This window comes from Sturnus vulgaris, chromosome 8 (assembly GCF_052056855.1).
Source record: "Sturnus vulgaris isolate bStuVul1 chromosome 8, bStuVul1.hap1, whole genome shotgun sequence".
NCBI lineage: Eukaryota > Metazoa > Chordata > Aves > Passeriformes > Sturnidae > Sturnus > Sturnus vulgaris.
This window is the reverse complement of record NC_142250.1, coordinates 8,202,607-8,216,406: the sequence shown is the minus strand read 5'-3', so window position 1 is coordinate 8,216,406 and position 13,800 is coordinate 8,202,607. Positions and strand designations below refer to the sequence as shown.

The following is a 13,800-nucleotide window of genomic DNA, read 5'->3' as shown; positions in this document are numbered from 1 at the left end:
AAATATAAAGTAGGGCTGCAGTAAATGCTTAATTCAATAAATTGCAAAAAGTGACTATTTCAATTGCTTGGGAAAAGTAACCATTACTGCAGTGCTAAAAGATTTCATTCTTGTGAAAAGAAATTCTCAACAGAGCAGACAGGGAAGACCAGTTCTTCAAACTGGATTGCTTCACTTCAAAGACTTCACTAGTCAAATAGCAACAGCAGAACAAACTGTAGGACTGGTATTAATCATATCACTGCACAAATGCGTAGCTTCAGGAGGATTTAACTGATAGTCCAACACAGTCATGCTGTAGTTTCAGCGCAGTGATATCCTCAGCCTGCTGGATTTGAACTAACTTAGTGTGTTTCTGAGCGCTACCAACAAAAATTAGAACCTCCCAAGGCATAGTTTACTTGCAGATTGTTTTCTGAGTATCATCCATCCACTCACCTGGTCATTCATAACCACCATAGTGCGGGTGAAGAGATCATGGTGAGTGATGATGCCAGTGAACCACTGGGTGGCAGAATCCTGTCTGTACACTCTCACCCTATAACCATTTAAGGAGTACGGACCTTTGGAAGGGGAAGAAATAAAAAAGCCATTGTGGAATGCAGGAAAGAAAAAAGAAAAAAAAAGAGGCATACATGGATTTTCCTGCTTTTTTTTTATAACCCTCACAGCAAATATATAGTGCACATGGCATGGACAACTAGCCATAGATTCTGAAAGATTCTGAAATACAAATGGTCCATGTAAGTATGCTTAAAGGTTAATTCTGCTAACATTTTCAACATACCATTTTCTTATCTAACTAAATCTTTCTGCAACCATGATGACACATGATGGGAAAATTCCTGCCTACAAACAGCAACCACAGAGAAATAATCTGAAAGGCTAGAAAGTGGCAGCAGCAAGTTATACAAAAGCCATTCAACAGGCTAGTCACACGCCCAGCTGCTTTGCTGGCTAAAGGATTTACATCTTGGTGGTTTGGCTCTGCAACTGCCAAGTCTTTCCCAAAAGTGACCGCAGAGTTTCTGTCACAAGCAGAAAGGCAGTGGAATGATCCCGTGACTGCTATGACCACCTAGAACATTCAAGCACACACACACTATGAAGACTGCAGCTCCTGTTTTCAGACATATCAAATCCAAAGAAACCTCATATGTTTTGCAAAGCTCTGTTTAATTCGCCTCCAAAAGCCCATAGGGATGGGGAACTATTATGATACAGTATCTATTTTACAGTCTGTTTCAAGATGCAGAAATCAAGACAACAGTTTTATTCATATTCAGTGTCTCACTTGATCACTGGAACTCTTCAGTTTCATTGCACTTTGTTATTATGTAGCATTTTGTATGACCAAGCAACACTGCTCCAAATACAGTTCCAACTGTGTGGGTTTTGCTACTTCTGCAATCAAACCCCGGGTCCTAGGTAAGGCAAATAGGAAGAGTGGAAAAACCAGCCTAACTTAAGTGATTTAAGACTGCTCAGTTGCTGAACCACACAGGCAAGGCCAGAATTCCCCCACCTTTCCTAAAGATCAGTTTTTCCAAGCCCTGCCCAGTACATTAAGCAAGCTCAGACATCTGCAGCAAACAGGCCAGGGACCTCACAGGTGACAGCTTTCTCTAGTAAAAAATACCCTGGATCACACAGGGTCTATTATATTCTCTGTATGTGACAGTGTGCTACTGCCAGGACTGTTTTTAGTGTCAACATTTGAGAGATCAAGAGAAGTGAAAAAGCAGTAATTATTCAGTAATTTCCAAGTGGTCTCTTGAAATACTTTTTGCATGCGACTATCTCATTTTTAAAACCAGTTGGGAAGAGAAACACCACACCATTGCAGCCTTCTTACCCTCACCCACATCATGGCACAGCTGAAACCCTGAGACTGCCTGAACCCCCTGAGCCACCAACCTTAACTCAAGCCTGGAGTATTCCAGCAGCATAGACAAGGGCCAGAAATGTGCCAGCACAGGCAGTGCCAATTACAGGTACATATGGGCAGAAAAAGAGGAAGAATATATAAGCTTATGTCTCATATTTCTGGTCTTGGACCAGACAGAGTTCCCATGGGGACACATTTCCTGATGGCTTCTCTCCAACCCTTACTCTGTATGCCCCTGCAAAACGCCTCCTGCTCTGCTCCCACACTTCTAAGTGCCTGACCCATCCACATTCTCCATAACTTGAACTTTTAATGACTGTCCCAAAGCTCTGCCTTATTCAGACAGTCTCAGTAAAATTCTGCCTGTGTCTCTTTGTGCAAATTTGCCAGTCCTACTTTCCTATCCAAGCTCCTCCTATCTTGCATCCAACTAACTCCACAATGATTTTGTCTCTTGCATAAGCAGAACCAGCATCTCCCCAGTTTCTTGTCTCATTTTAGCACTACTATGACTCCAGGCCACTTGCTTTTAAGTCCTTTCCTCCAGCCTTCTCAGCTTACAAGTTCCATCCTTCCTTCTCCAACAGCTTCCAGCTTCTCCCATACTCCCCCCTACATTAACTCAGTGCCAATTTCTTTCCTCTTACTCCTTATTCTAATCTGTGTCTATCCTTCATCCCAGGTGTTACCCTATCTATTTTGAAAAGAGATTTTATCTACCTTTAAAAACAGGAGGTTGGGCTTTTTTCTTACATGGTGGGGTGACAGGACGAGGGAGAAAGTCGTGCAGTCACACGACACAGACCAGCTCAGCTTCAGCCTAGCCCAGCCACAAGCAGCCATTACAGGAAAAGCCTGGCTTTGTCTCCAGTCCTCTGGCTGAATCACACCAGCTACACATTGTTAAACAGCCTGTGCAGTACTATGAAAAAATATGTTCAGAGCTGAAGCACACTCAGTGTTTCAAGAGGATTATTATACCTGCAGCCTGACACTGCAATAATAAAAAAATCTAATCGGAAGTAAGAAATCAAATATTTTAATTGTTAAAAACCAGAGACACTTCACTATGTTCCTTGAATCAGTTTTATTTGTCCCAAAAGCTTTCAACTTGGCCAAGTTTGGGAGGAGTTTCATTTTTTATTAAACAAGGAACAAACTACTTTCCTGCCAAAGCTACAATCTCTACTGCAAAGCATGCTGCTGTGACTGCTGCCCAAAGGAAAAGTTAAACACACCAATTTTTTCTTTAGTCTCATTATTGTAAATAATTGGACTGGTTTTGACTGAAATTCTTTCTCCTCAAATTGGCATGTTTCTTTCCAAATATTTGGAACCAGATTTTAATGCTTCTATCTGACCCTCCTCTTTCTTCAGACACGCTGTGTTTTAACTGCAAGAGTCAAAGTAGAAAATACCAAGTTATGATATGAAGATTTCAGCACCGCAGAAAACAAGGAAAAGGCTGGATTCTAAAAATGTTGTAGAGGATTAAGCATGAGAATGTGGTAGCAACCTTAAATAGATGCATCTAGACAAAGCAGGGAACAAGAAAATGGTAATGGAGAAGATGAAGCAAACCAGAGACGAGAGAGAAGAAAAGGAAGTGAACATGACTATATTACAGCAGCTAGCACTGTCAGAGGGCTGTCCGTAAGCCACTAGAAGGTTCATGCCAATGTTAAGTCTGTGTGACGAGGAGCAGACTGTGTACCCAGAGAATGTGACAGCAGTCTCTGGCAGCTGACCACCATCTCATGGGGTGGAGGTGGGGGCATTGCCAAGGCCCCCATGAGGAAGCATGTGTCTCTTCAAACGTATCAGGGGAGCAAGTGACCTAAAGCTTCTCCTTAGATGAGGACAGCTAGCCTTCAAGAACATTGGCATGAGATTAATCTCATTATCTATATTACTCTTCATTTGTGCATTTCTAAGCACAGAAACCTCTGCTGGAGTATTTAGATCTATAAAGACAAAAATACAGTTCCTGGAATGATGGGAGTTGTGTGGGTGATGGGCTGGCAGTCTCATTTAGATGACTATTTCAATACTGCTGGAGCTTTGCTCCACTATTGATTCTGTACCAGCGTACACAGAAGCTCTTACAATAGTCTTATTATTGTTACTCTAATGAAATACAATAAACAAACTCAACTTCAGTTTCCTTTTCATATAGCCTGATTTGATTTTGCATTCACCTCTCAATCCAGTTTTGTCTGCAAATTTCATCAATAGACTATTAAATTGTATTGCATCTGATGATATCAAAAGTAAAATCTAAAATTACTAACACCAACATACTAGCTTACTATCTACACAATTCCACACGTTCATTTTTTTCAGCATCCTTTTTCTGTGGCCCATAAGAATCATGTCTAGTCAAATGAGAAACTCCACAGAAGGAAAGACAGAGTAAGTTCAGTATTATACTTACCTTATTCCTTTTGTTCTTCTGATCTTAGTTTTATCAAAGAGATTAGATAACAAGGAAACCTCAGAGCCATCCTTAAAATATCTGATTATTCACAGCTTCCCCCTAATCTTCATTTACAAGATGACCACGTTTTTGTTCTGAAACTGCTCTCCTGGGGATTTTAATTTTAGCCCAGACCCACAGAGGTTGGTTTCTTCCTCCTAGTAATAGGAACTCCTCTGCAGAGCTTCCTGAAACTTAATGAATATACTGCAAATGCATACAGTATTTCTACCATCAGCAAGATAGCACCAGAATAATTTTTTCAAATTCATACTAGTTTTCTTGTAACTTGTATGTACAATGTAAATATTACTGTACACATTTTTTTCTGCAACCTCCTAGCATTAGAATCAAGTTCCAAATCATAACTCATTTGAAAGGAACTTTTCAGTCAGGGGGTGAGAGCATAGGGTGGGGATCTGAAAGTATTCTTCATCTGTGACAGAACTGTGAAGAACTACAAGCACAGACAGGTATCTCAGAAGTTATCACATGTAACAGTAACACTAAGAGCACAGAACAGTTTTAAATATGCCAAAATGTGTGTGGATGCCATTCATACGCACTTATTTTCACAAAAATCTTAATAAAAATATCTACATTCAGACTAATGATATCCAGCTTTTGCTGTAATCAGTAAAACACCAAATAAGAACAGTCTGAAGCAAACACCAACAGCTTCTTACAGTCTTGTTTCCTTGTATTAACAAATACTTAAAAAAAACAACTTCCAAGTAAAAAAAATATATTCTTCATTATATCACAAATGCTATAAGGATGAGTCTCACACAAGTAATGGCCTTAAACTAGCTAACACAAAATATAAATAACAATTTCCCACATAATTACCTTGCATAAAAATCTCCTGAACCTTTTGCTCCTTTACCCAGGCTTTTACCTCCTCATGTAACTGCGGGTTATCCCTGAGAACTGGGTTTAGACTGTCTACGTCGTCCTAAAGCAGAGATTAAAAAAAGAACCATATGTTATGTTTACTTGTAACATTTTTGTTTATTTTCCTAGATGTATTTTAAAATACAATATTAAGTAGTTAGATGCTAATTTTACTGATTGCTTACAAATCCCTGTACTATTTTTAGAAAAAACTTAAAAGCGTAACATAGTGCTAGAAGTTATTTCATGGGAACACAGTATATCAGATCCCACATGCAGCCAGATTTGTAAGCTATTAATAGGATCACACTTTCATACTGTCTTACTACAAGCTAAAAATGCCCTCTAAAGACTTAGATGTTCACAGGTGTGCACAAAGAATTGTTTAAATAAGTGCTAAATTAAAAAAAAAAACCTCTTTTTTTTTCCACATCTGTAAAATGTAATATAGACATGTCGAGCATAAACAGGTATCAAACCTACAAATGTAACATATAAGCAGTATTTTAATAGAAACAAGTATTCTGAGATAAACACCATTGCCGATATTCAAATATGTTGGCCTTTGTCAACTAGGTAGTTTCCAGTAAGACATGTTTCAGCTTTTATTACAATCAGTTCTCCTGGAAAAGATTATTTTCCAGTATTTGCTAGGATATCATTTAGCAAATTAAGATATATTCAGTAGCTCTGTCCTTCTAACAAGAAAAAAATTAGGCACAGAATCTGTGTATAACCTTGCTAGCATGGTTTAAGAATCATTATTTGTCTCTGGACTCATAGAACACTTATTTCTCTATTTCAGAGCAAACTTGCTTTTTCTGTCTTTGAGGTTGTGGTACAGAAGAAAAGTCTGGTGGCTCCTCACACAGAAGATGGCCTTGGAAATCTGTGAGCAGCAGCAACATTCATTTATACTAAGAGAACTTCAGACAGATAAAATAATGAATGCAATTCTCCACATACAAAATGTAGAATGTTTTATCCTTACTGCAGCTGAGATAAAGCAATTTCTTTCCTTGATGTCTAACATGTTCCTTGATGTTTCACAATTTCTTATGAAGAGCTCCACCCACAGAACACAAAGATACAAGCAACACCCAGTGAATCGTGCATTGCTGCCAGGCCCTCCAGTGACACAAGCAATTTCTGTCTGTTCATCTAGATGAGATGATTCCTGATCATAGGATATCTATTTCAAATTCAAAATTCACTTCCTGACTGTGCTCCACTATGGAGAATGCATCAATCCTTTGGTTAATGGAGAAAATTACTTGCTCTATCACTATGCTTTTACAGAGGATATGGCCTTGAATTGAGCAATGGTCATCTTGACCATTTTAGTACATGTAAATTGAAACAAAGTGAAAACGAACAAAGATGAAGAGGATCTCTACCACAAGGTTCAAAATACCAACCAGACAGGTATGCTGCTAGCCTTTCCAGAGGCACAGGAGGGTTATAACTAAAATTCATTCAAGAATGACCTCTCCAAAAGCACTTTAAAAAAAACCAGAGTATTAGCTATTCTGTGTATTACGTGCAAATCCATTTGTGCAATGATCCTACGTACAGAAACACCACCACCAGCACCAGAAGGAGAGAATTATTTGCCATGGGAACACAACAGATCCCGGAACTGTGTGAAGCTGTGTGACGATAAATCATGTGTCCTCCTTCCCAAGCACTCTTTCACTTGCAAGAGACTCCCGCAACAAAAATTTCCCTGCTCAGATACATATGCACTGGATCTAAGCAACAGACCAAGGACTGCAATACTGAGTTTGGCTGACTTATAAATGCAGTTAATGCAAATCTTGTACATTCTGAGTAATCTCTTGAGTCGCATCTAAGAAAATTTGCCTCTTCATTATGAGATTTTACACATTGATTAAGTACTATGAAATTAAAACTGTTACTCTTAACATTATACTATTTTCATGAGTTCTTTACACTAAGTTTTTGAGTCTCTATGTCATCTTAAGCCACTTTTGATTTGTTTCCTGAAGGCAACACACACTGGTGCCTTTTTGTTAGATTTCACATCCTTCCTAAGCATGTTGGCCTTCTTTGAACTTGACACTGAAGATACTGTCCATCCTACATGTAGTACATTTGAACCTCTATCTCCTATTCAGATGCATGACATCAGCGTCTTTGGCCGAGAGTGCTCCATGTGAACACTTAGAAAAGACGACTGCAAAGTCCATTTTGTATTTATGTCCTCACCCTTGGAAAAAGACAAGCTCAAAGATGAGCTACAAAAGGCACAAGAAGTTAGGTCAAAGACCCATTACACAAACTGCATGCAGGTGTGATTGGGATTATGCGGATGATACCAAAAAGAACCCAGTTTCTAAATATACACACAACACACATTTAACATATCAATCACAGAGTAGGGGGGAAGATACCAACAGAGTAAGTTTCTGTAATCTCAAAAATGCTGTTCTTTTGTGTACATGTATCTATAAAAAAAATGTGTGTGCCATGACTTACCTTTTTCCATCTTTAATTTTAAATCTGAATATCTAAAACCCCGGAAATTAATTGCATAATATGTTAAACTATAAAGCAGAGGCCTTAACCACAGTGTCAGCACACACCACAAACTCTGGCAAAAGCAGGGAGAAGACAACAGGCAAGGCTGATGACTTGCGGTCTCTTCCCTAGTTTAGCACTGAAGCAGATGACTCTGCCGTTCCCAGTTCTTTTCCTTACCCTGTGTACATACTGCTCAACGAACTATTACTGTCTACAGAGTTGAACCTTGGCAATTGTAACCCTCAGTTTTCCTCTTCTTGGCTGATGCAGCATGACTGACAGACTAACCTCCAGAAAATTTACATGCCCTGCAGGATTTTCCTCCAAACTTCTCCTCATTTGAAAGTAGTTTTACAAACAAAAGTATGGTACCCTCTCCTAGACTGTTTTTCCGCAAGTCCTGGAATACCTCCTCCAGAAGGATGTTAATGCTGGTTTGATATCCTTATGCAAATCAAATAAAGGGAACTTTTCTATTCTTCTTCAAATCTACTGTAAGAAGCTCTTTATGTACTTCAAGTGGCAGTGCCCCTTCCACAAATGACTACATGCAACTCTGGGAAGAAGACAAAGGGCCTATGGACTAGAGAAATATGGTTGAGATCACCCCTCCTGTCCTTCTGGAAAACAATCACAAGAGGCAATGTGACTACCAGAAGCTTGCCAATCTATGACAAGTTTTTTACATCTTTACCGATACTCTTCCTTCCTTCTAGATCAAAAGAGAAATTCACTTCTGGTGGACTGGACTTTCTGCTTAATTATCCACAGAACTGGGTCAGCTGTCTGTCTCTCTAGGTGACCACTTTCACATACTGGGGATGTGTTCAACTCCAAGGAAATCCTGAGAAGAACAGAGAATGACATTTTCTCCCAATCAAAAAGATGCTGTGCTTTTCTGAGTATATCTGTTCTTCATCCTTGTTCAAAACGATAGAAGCAGGTTGAAACCACAGACCATACCATCAGGTTAAGATATCACATTGGTCTAACCAGGAAGGAGAAGTTTTTGTTCAGAGAAGCATTTTCAGAGAGTTTTTTCAGACAAAAATAATTTATAATTCAGAGTCACAGGTGAACAAGTGCTTAGATCACTTGCCATTTGTCAAAAATCCCTTGAGATCAAACAGGAATTTCAAGATAGTACCTACAGAAAAACAAGTCAAAATCCCAATGAGAATTCTTTTACTCACTCGCCATCCATAAAAAAATATTGTCCAAGACACTGAGAGCTATCACCAGATGTGCTGAACCTACCCACTGCACAAAGTAATTTTCATATCAAGTGGTCTGAAAGGCTCAAATGATCAGAAGTTCCTCTGCATTTTGGGCAGCCAGGTATGACTGTGCTAGGAAGGCCTATATATTTACACAGGTACCTCTTCCACAAGACCTGAACTACTGAATCAACACATTTCCTCAGCATTTTAGAATACCCTTCCAAGTCATCGTTCAGAAACTTGATGGGCAGAAGTGAGTACACTGAGAGATAAAACCCTGGAGCAAAGAGGAACAAAAAAAAGTGGATTCCAGTAGCTGCTCCTACCCCCAGTCACGCAGCATACATCCTGCTTATGGAAGGGTACACACACTCTGGTCAGTTGTCAACTCTCCACTACCAGTAGAGAAGGAGAACTGACAATATACATTCCAGGTAAGCCAGTCCTAGAAAAACAGTGGCTTTTGGCATTAAAACGCTTAAATCAGAGCTCTGAAAACTCCATCTCAACACACATCACACATTAGGAACCTGCAAACTTCATTCGGGAAAGCTCCTTCCTTGGTCATGGTGTCTCTGCATTTGGCTTTTTATTTTCAGGAGGAACTCATTTCAGTTGGTGTTTTCCAGAGAAAGACTAAGTAGATTTTGCAGTCCTCGCAAAGGTCAACGCCACATTAGTCCTCACCATCTGTGGCTTAATTAACTATAGCTTCCTCTGGCTGCTTAGAGGTTTTCTGATAATTTAGGACATGAATTAGATGAAAAACTAGTACATAACCAACTTGACAGTCCTGTTTACAATATTTACACAGTGTGCACTGCACAGTGAAATAAGCATTTTGTAAGGACTTTAATGGTAGAGGGCCCACATTTAAATTCAGACAGTGCAAAAGAAAACCTCAGAGATCAGTGTCCTAAACCTTCAATTTTGCTCTTGTTTCATAAGTGAATATTAGCTTCTATAAAATGAGCCCCCAACCCTTTTCTTTCCTTTTGCAGCAAGTCATTTGTACAACTGCACTGAACTTCAGCTGCATAGAAATTAGGTATGAGAAATGCAGTGTGGAAACAAGACCTTTCCCTACTGATTGCCACAAGTCTTTAGAGCGGAACAGTGGCAGCAAAAAGCACTTTTAAAAATCTAAACTTCTGAGAATTTTTACTAGTCCTCTAATGTCAATTTTTGATTATTTTCATAAAAAATTAAATACTGTACCTGCACCCAGCCTCAAACCCACTCATGCCAATTTTTGCCCCTCATTTGAAAGCAGGTCTATACAACTCTCTCCTTATTTTCATTTTTTGATAACCAGCAAAATCCTTTTATTTTTGTTTCATCTTTCACTGCTCATGTCATCTGACATATGCGATTATGTCAGTGATCTGTAAGCTCTTTCACCTACTGTAATTTTTAACAAACCTTCAATCTTAACATTGTCCTGCTTGACATCAGAGTGAGAAAAAACACACAACATACAGACAGGCAGAATACCAAATACCAAAACAAGAACATCAGCTATGAACTGTTAGTATCCCTCTGCCCTGCTACCAGACTTTCTTTCCAGTGACAAAAGATAAGAATCTAATAAAGCACAGAAAAACTGGCAGTAACCAGTTACCAGGCAGGCACTTCGGCTGCCACACAGACCACACCAGAACTTAGGAGGGAAATAACCGAATTTAGATGACTCTAAACACATATCTCCTGCAGCTTCTTTCTAGACACACAGCATGCATAAACCACTTGTAAACAGTATATTCCTGATTTGTCTCTGAGAAGTGAAAGGCTACCCCAGCTGCCATGCCACTGAAGCTGGTGGGCAGGAGGTCAGAGAGGCACCGCAGGGTTGCAGGGCTATGCTGCACCGCACAGCCAGACCACCAATGCCTTTCCAGAGGGGACTGCTCCGGGGAACACATCGACCCGACCAGGGCAACCTCCCTCCCGCTCCACGCTTCTCACCAAGGGCAACACCACCCACAAACATCAAGGCTGGAAAGCTCGAAAGGCTAGAAAGTTTTCTGGGGAGATTGTAACTTCCTAGTTTACCTTAAACGGCTTTGTCTGAGCTGCGAGAAGAGGCTTAGGCTTACTAGGAGACGCTAGCGCTTTCTATGTAAACCCAACCCACACTTGACCTATTTTCTGCTGTTCTGAGCACAATCACAATTTACCTCATTCAAAGCCGGCAGCTGCTGGGCTACATTTGAACCAGTTAAGTCAGGCTTGAAGGCACAACCCTGACCCCTAAACCAGAAACAAAGTCGAGCCGAGGTCAGCCTTGCTCACGCATGCGCACAGGCACAACCACATGGGGAAAGCAGGGATGGGCAGTGATACTCGCCCTGCATGCAGGGGCCAGGACAGATAACTGGGATACCTAATCCCCACCCAGCAAGGGGCTCTGAATGCATTGTTCAAGGACAAATGTTTATAGATATTTCAGACCACAAACATTTAAAGATTAGGGGTTATTTTCAGTGTGTAACACGAACGACTATGTTTCTATAAGTAGGAAGTTAAAATTACAAGGGGAAAAAAAGATGAGGAATACAAATTTAGTGATTTTCCAAATGTCAGTACAGTTAACATTTCTCAGGAAAAGCTATCAACGATTTTTCTCCTGCTCCCCACTCTTCCCTATACATAATACTTCTCCCCACACACTCCTACTCCCTTTATTTATTTTACCTCAGAGTTGAAACTAGTTTTAAAAATTTAAAAATCAGATATCAGGGCTACAAACAGTCCTCCAAGTCCTGATTTCTGGCTTGAAGATGCATTATTACACTGATTTTTTCAGTTCTGGAAGCGTAACTGATATACTAACATTAGGAACATAAATATACGGGGGGGGGGGAAAATCTGACTTATAGTCTAATAATCTTCATGATTTTGACTAAGTAACACAAAAATCAGAGGTATTTGCCTTCCTGTAAAATTATCAATACCTCAGGTGAAATGGGCATGGTGCAAAGCTTATATTTTACAAGTAATTTTATTATTCTTCTATCTCTAGATGACAATCTGGTATGGTAAGGCAGAGGGGAAATCAGAACAGCATGAATATGGACAGGATGAACATCCATGAGGAAAGTAAGCAACAACCAATGGATAAGGAAAACCAGACCTGGGCTAGACAATAACCCAGCCTAAAAACTGCTCTAGTGACATCTACAATAGCGTTATACTTGAAAATAGATGACTCTTATGCTCGCAAATTATGTTTCTCTCTCTGAGCAGCTAGGACAATCTGGGTCAGAATAGCAAACTCTTCCCCCAAAGTCAGGTTATCTTTTAGCATCTAAGACTTCCCCAAAAAATTGGCTCCTATCCACAAAACAGAGGGGCTTTCAGCTTCCATCTAGAACACTGTGGTGACTGTTTGTACTATTTACATTCTCCACATTCAGACAAATAAAGGCCAAATGAACTACACTACTCCACGTCCACCTTCTCTCTCATTTTGATGATACTGCTGCACATATGCTTTTCTTTCATCTTCCACTGAATCACATTTCCTTCCGCTTCCTCACAGCAGGCTCCACATACTTATCACCACCCATCTCAGCAACATACAACTTGTACTAATTTGGCATTTTGTTTTTTCTAATTGTAAGAGAAACAGAGAGGGAGTGCTGGTCCTAAGCCACTCAGTCATGTGGTAAGACTGGAACAAGCCTTTGAGTCACAAAGCAATTCACTGCCACTGTGGGAAAAGAAACCTCAAAGTGCAGAAGCAAGCAATTAGCAAAGTGAAGTTGATGCTAACAAGGAGACCTACTAACTAAGTAGATAGAAGAAATCTTTTTTGTAAGTTGATATTAAAATCTAAACTGAGAACTAGACACCCTGTGAATTGTGAACAGCTTTCGGAAGGTATTGAACAAGACCCAAATCCCATCAGCTGAAGGACAAGCAGTGTGGATAAGGTGTCTTTAAGCAAAAAAGAAAGTACATTCTGTTGATCGCTAGTTGTCTGGACTAGTGGGCTGCTAGAAAGGCAGTCTAATGCAACCAGAAATCAAGCCAAGACATGAGGGCTGCTCAGACACTGACCATTTTACAATAGACACATCTTCCTTACATGAGGAACAGCAGAGGTTATCTGTGGCAGCTGGCAGTGGCACTTGAAAGGCTGTGTACCATCACCACAGAAAATGACTGATCGGACAACCCATGTCTTCGCTCACAGCAGTCACCTCCAATGAAGCTTTTAGCAGCTGCATTACTCCAATATCCTACTCCTTGACAAGACTGCTGGTAACTGAGAGCTTACTGAAGTGAAGAGCAAAGGCCTCTCAATTCAGTTATGCAGAAAACTGTCCAGTACGTGTCAGTGTGATGGTAGATCCTAGAATCAACATTACCTCCTAGAGATATCCATCAATGTATCACTCTTGTGAGTGACTCCCTGCTCTGGAATTTGAACTAATGCCAGCAATCACACAGCTACCTAGTCTCTTCTGCAAATATCCTCAATCCTATTCACCAAATAGAAACTCTGGAAACATACAACTTTCCAGCTCCTTTTCTCTATAACTCATGAGGATTATGGGCAGAAAACAAATCCCAACAAACAATAGAAAGATTTTAACTTTTTTCTTTTTTTAAGGCAGAAAGAACACATCAGATACCATCCAAATGTTCTTGAAACCCAGTGTTTTAGTCCACTGAATTACATTAATGCTTTATTTTCAAGTGGCTTTCAGTGATTTATTTGATAATGTGTTTCTTAGAATACAAATATATACATGTTGGCCCACGTGCTGGTA

At 39.9% G+C, this 13,800-nt stretch overlaps 1 protein-coding gene across 4 annotated transcripts in view; it reads right to left on the bottom strand.

Annotated features, from left to right (window-relative positions):
- Nucleotides 1-13,800, bottom strand: part of JMJD1C (jumonji domain containing 1C) — a 168,044-nt gene that overhangs the window by 33,450 nt on the left and 120,794 nt on the right. For all 4 annotated transcript variants that reach the window (XM_088168776.1, XM_014882317.2, XM_088168778.1 and 1 more), the window contains 2 exons: nucleotides 5,214-5,319; nucleotides 439-563 (listed from right to left, as the gene is read on the bottom strand). In XM_088168776.1, the coding sequence (XP_088024902.1) occupies nucleotides 439-563; nucleotides 5,214-5,319 (231 nt within the window). The remainder of the gene's footprint in view (nucleotides 1-438; nucleotides 564-5,213; nucleotides 5,320-13,800) is intronic.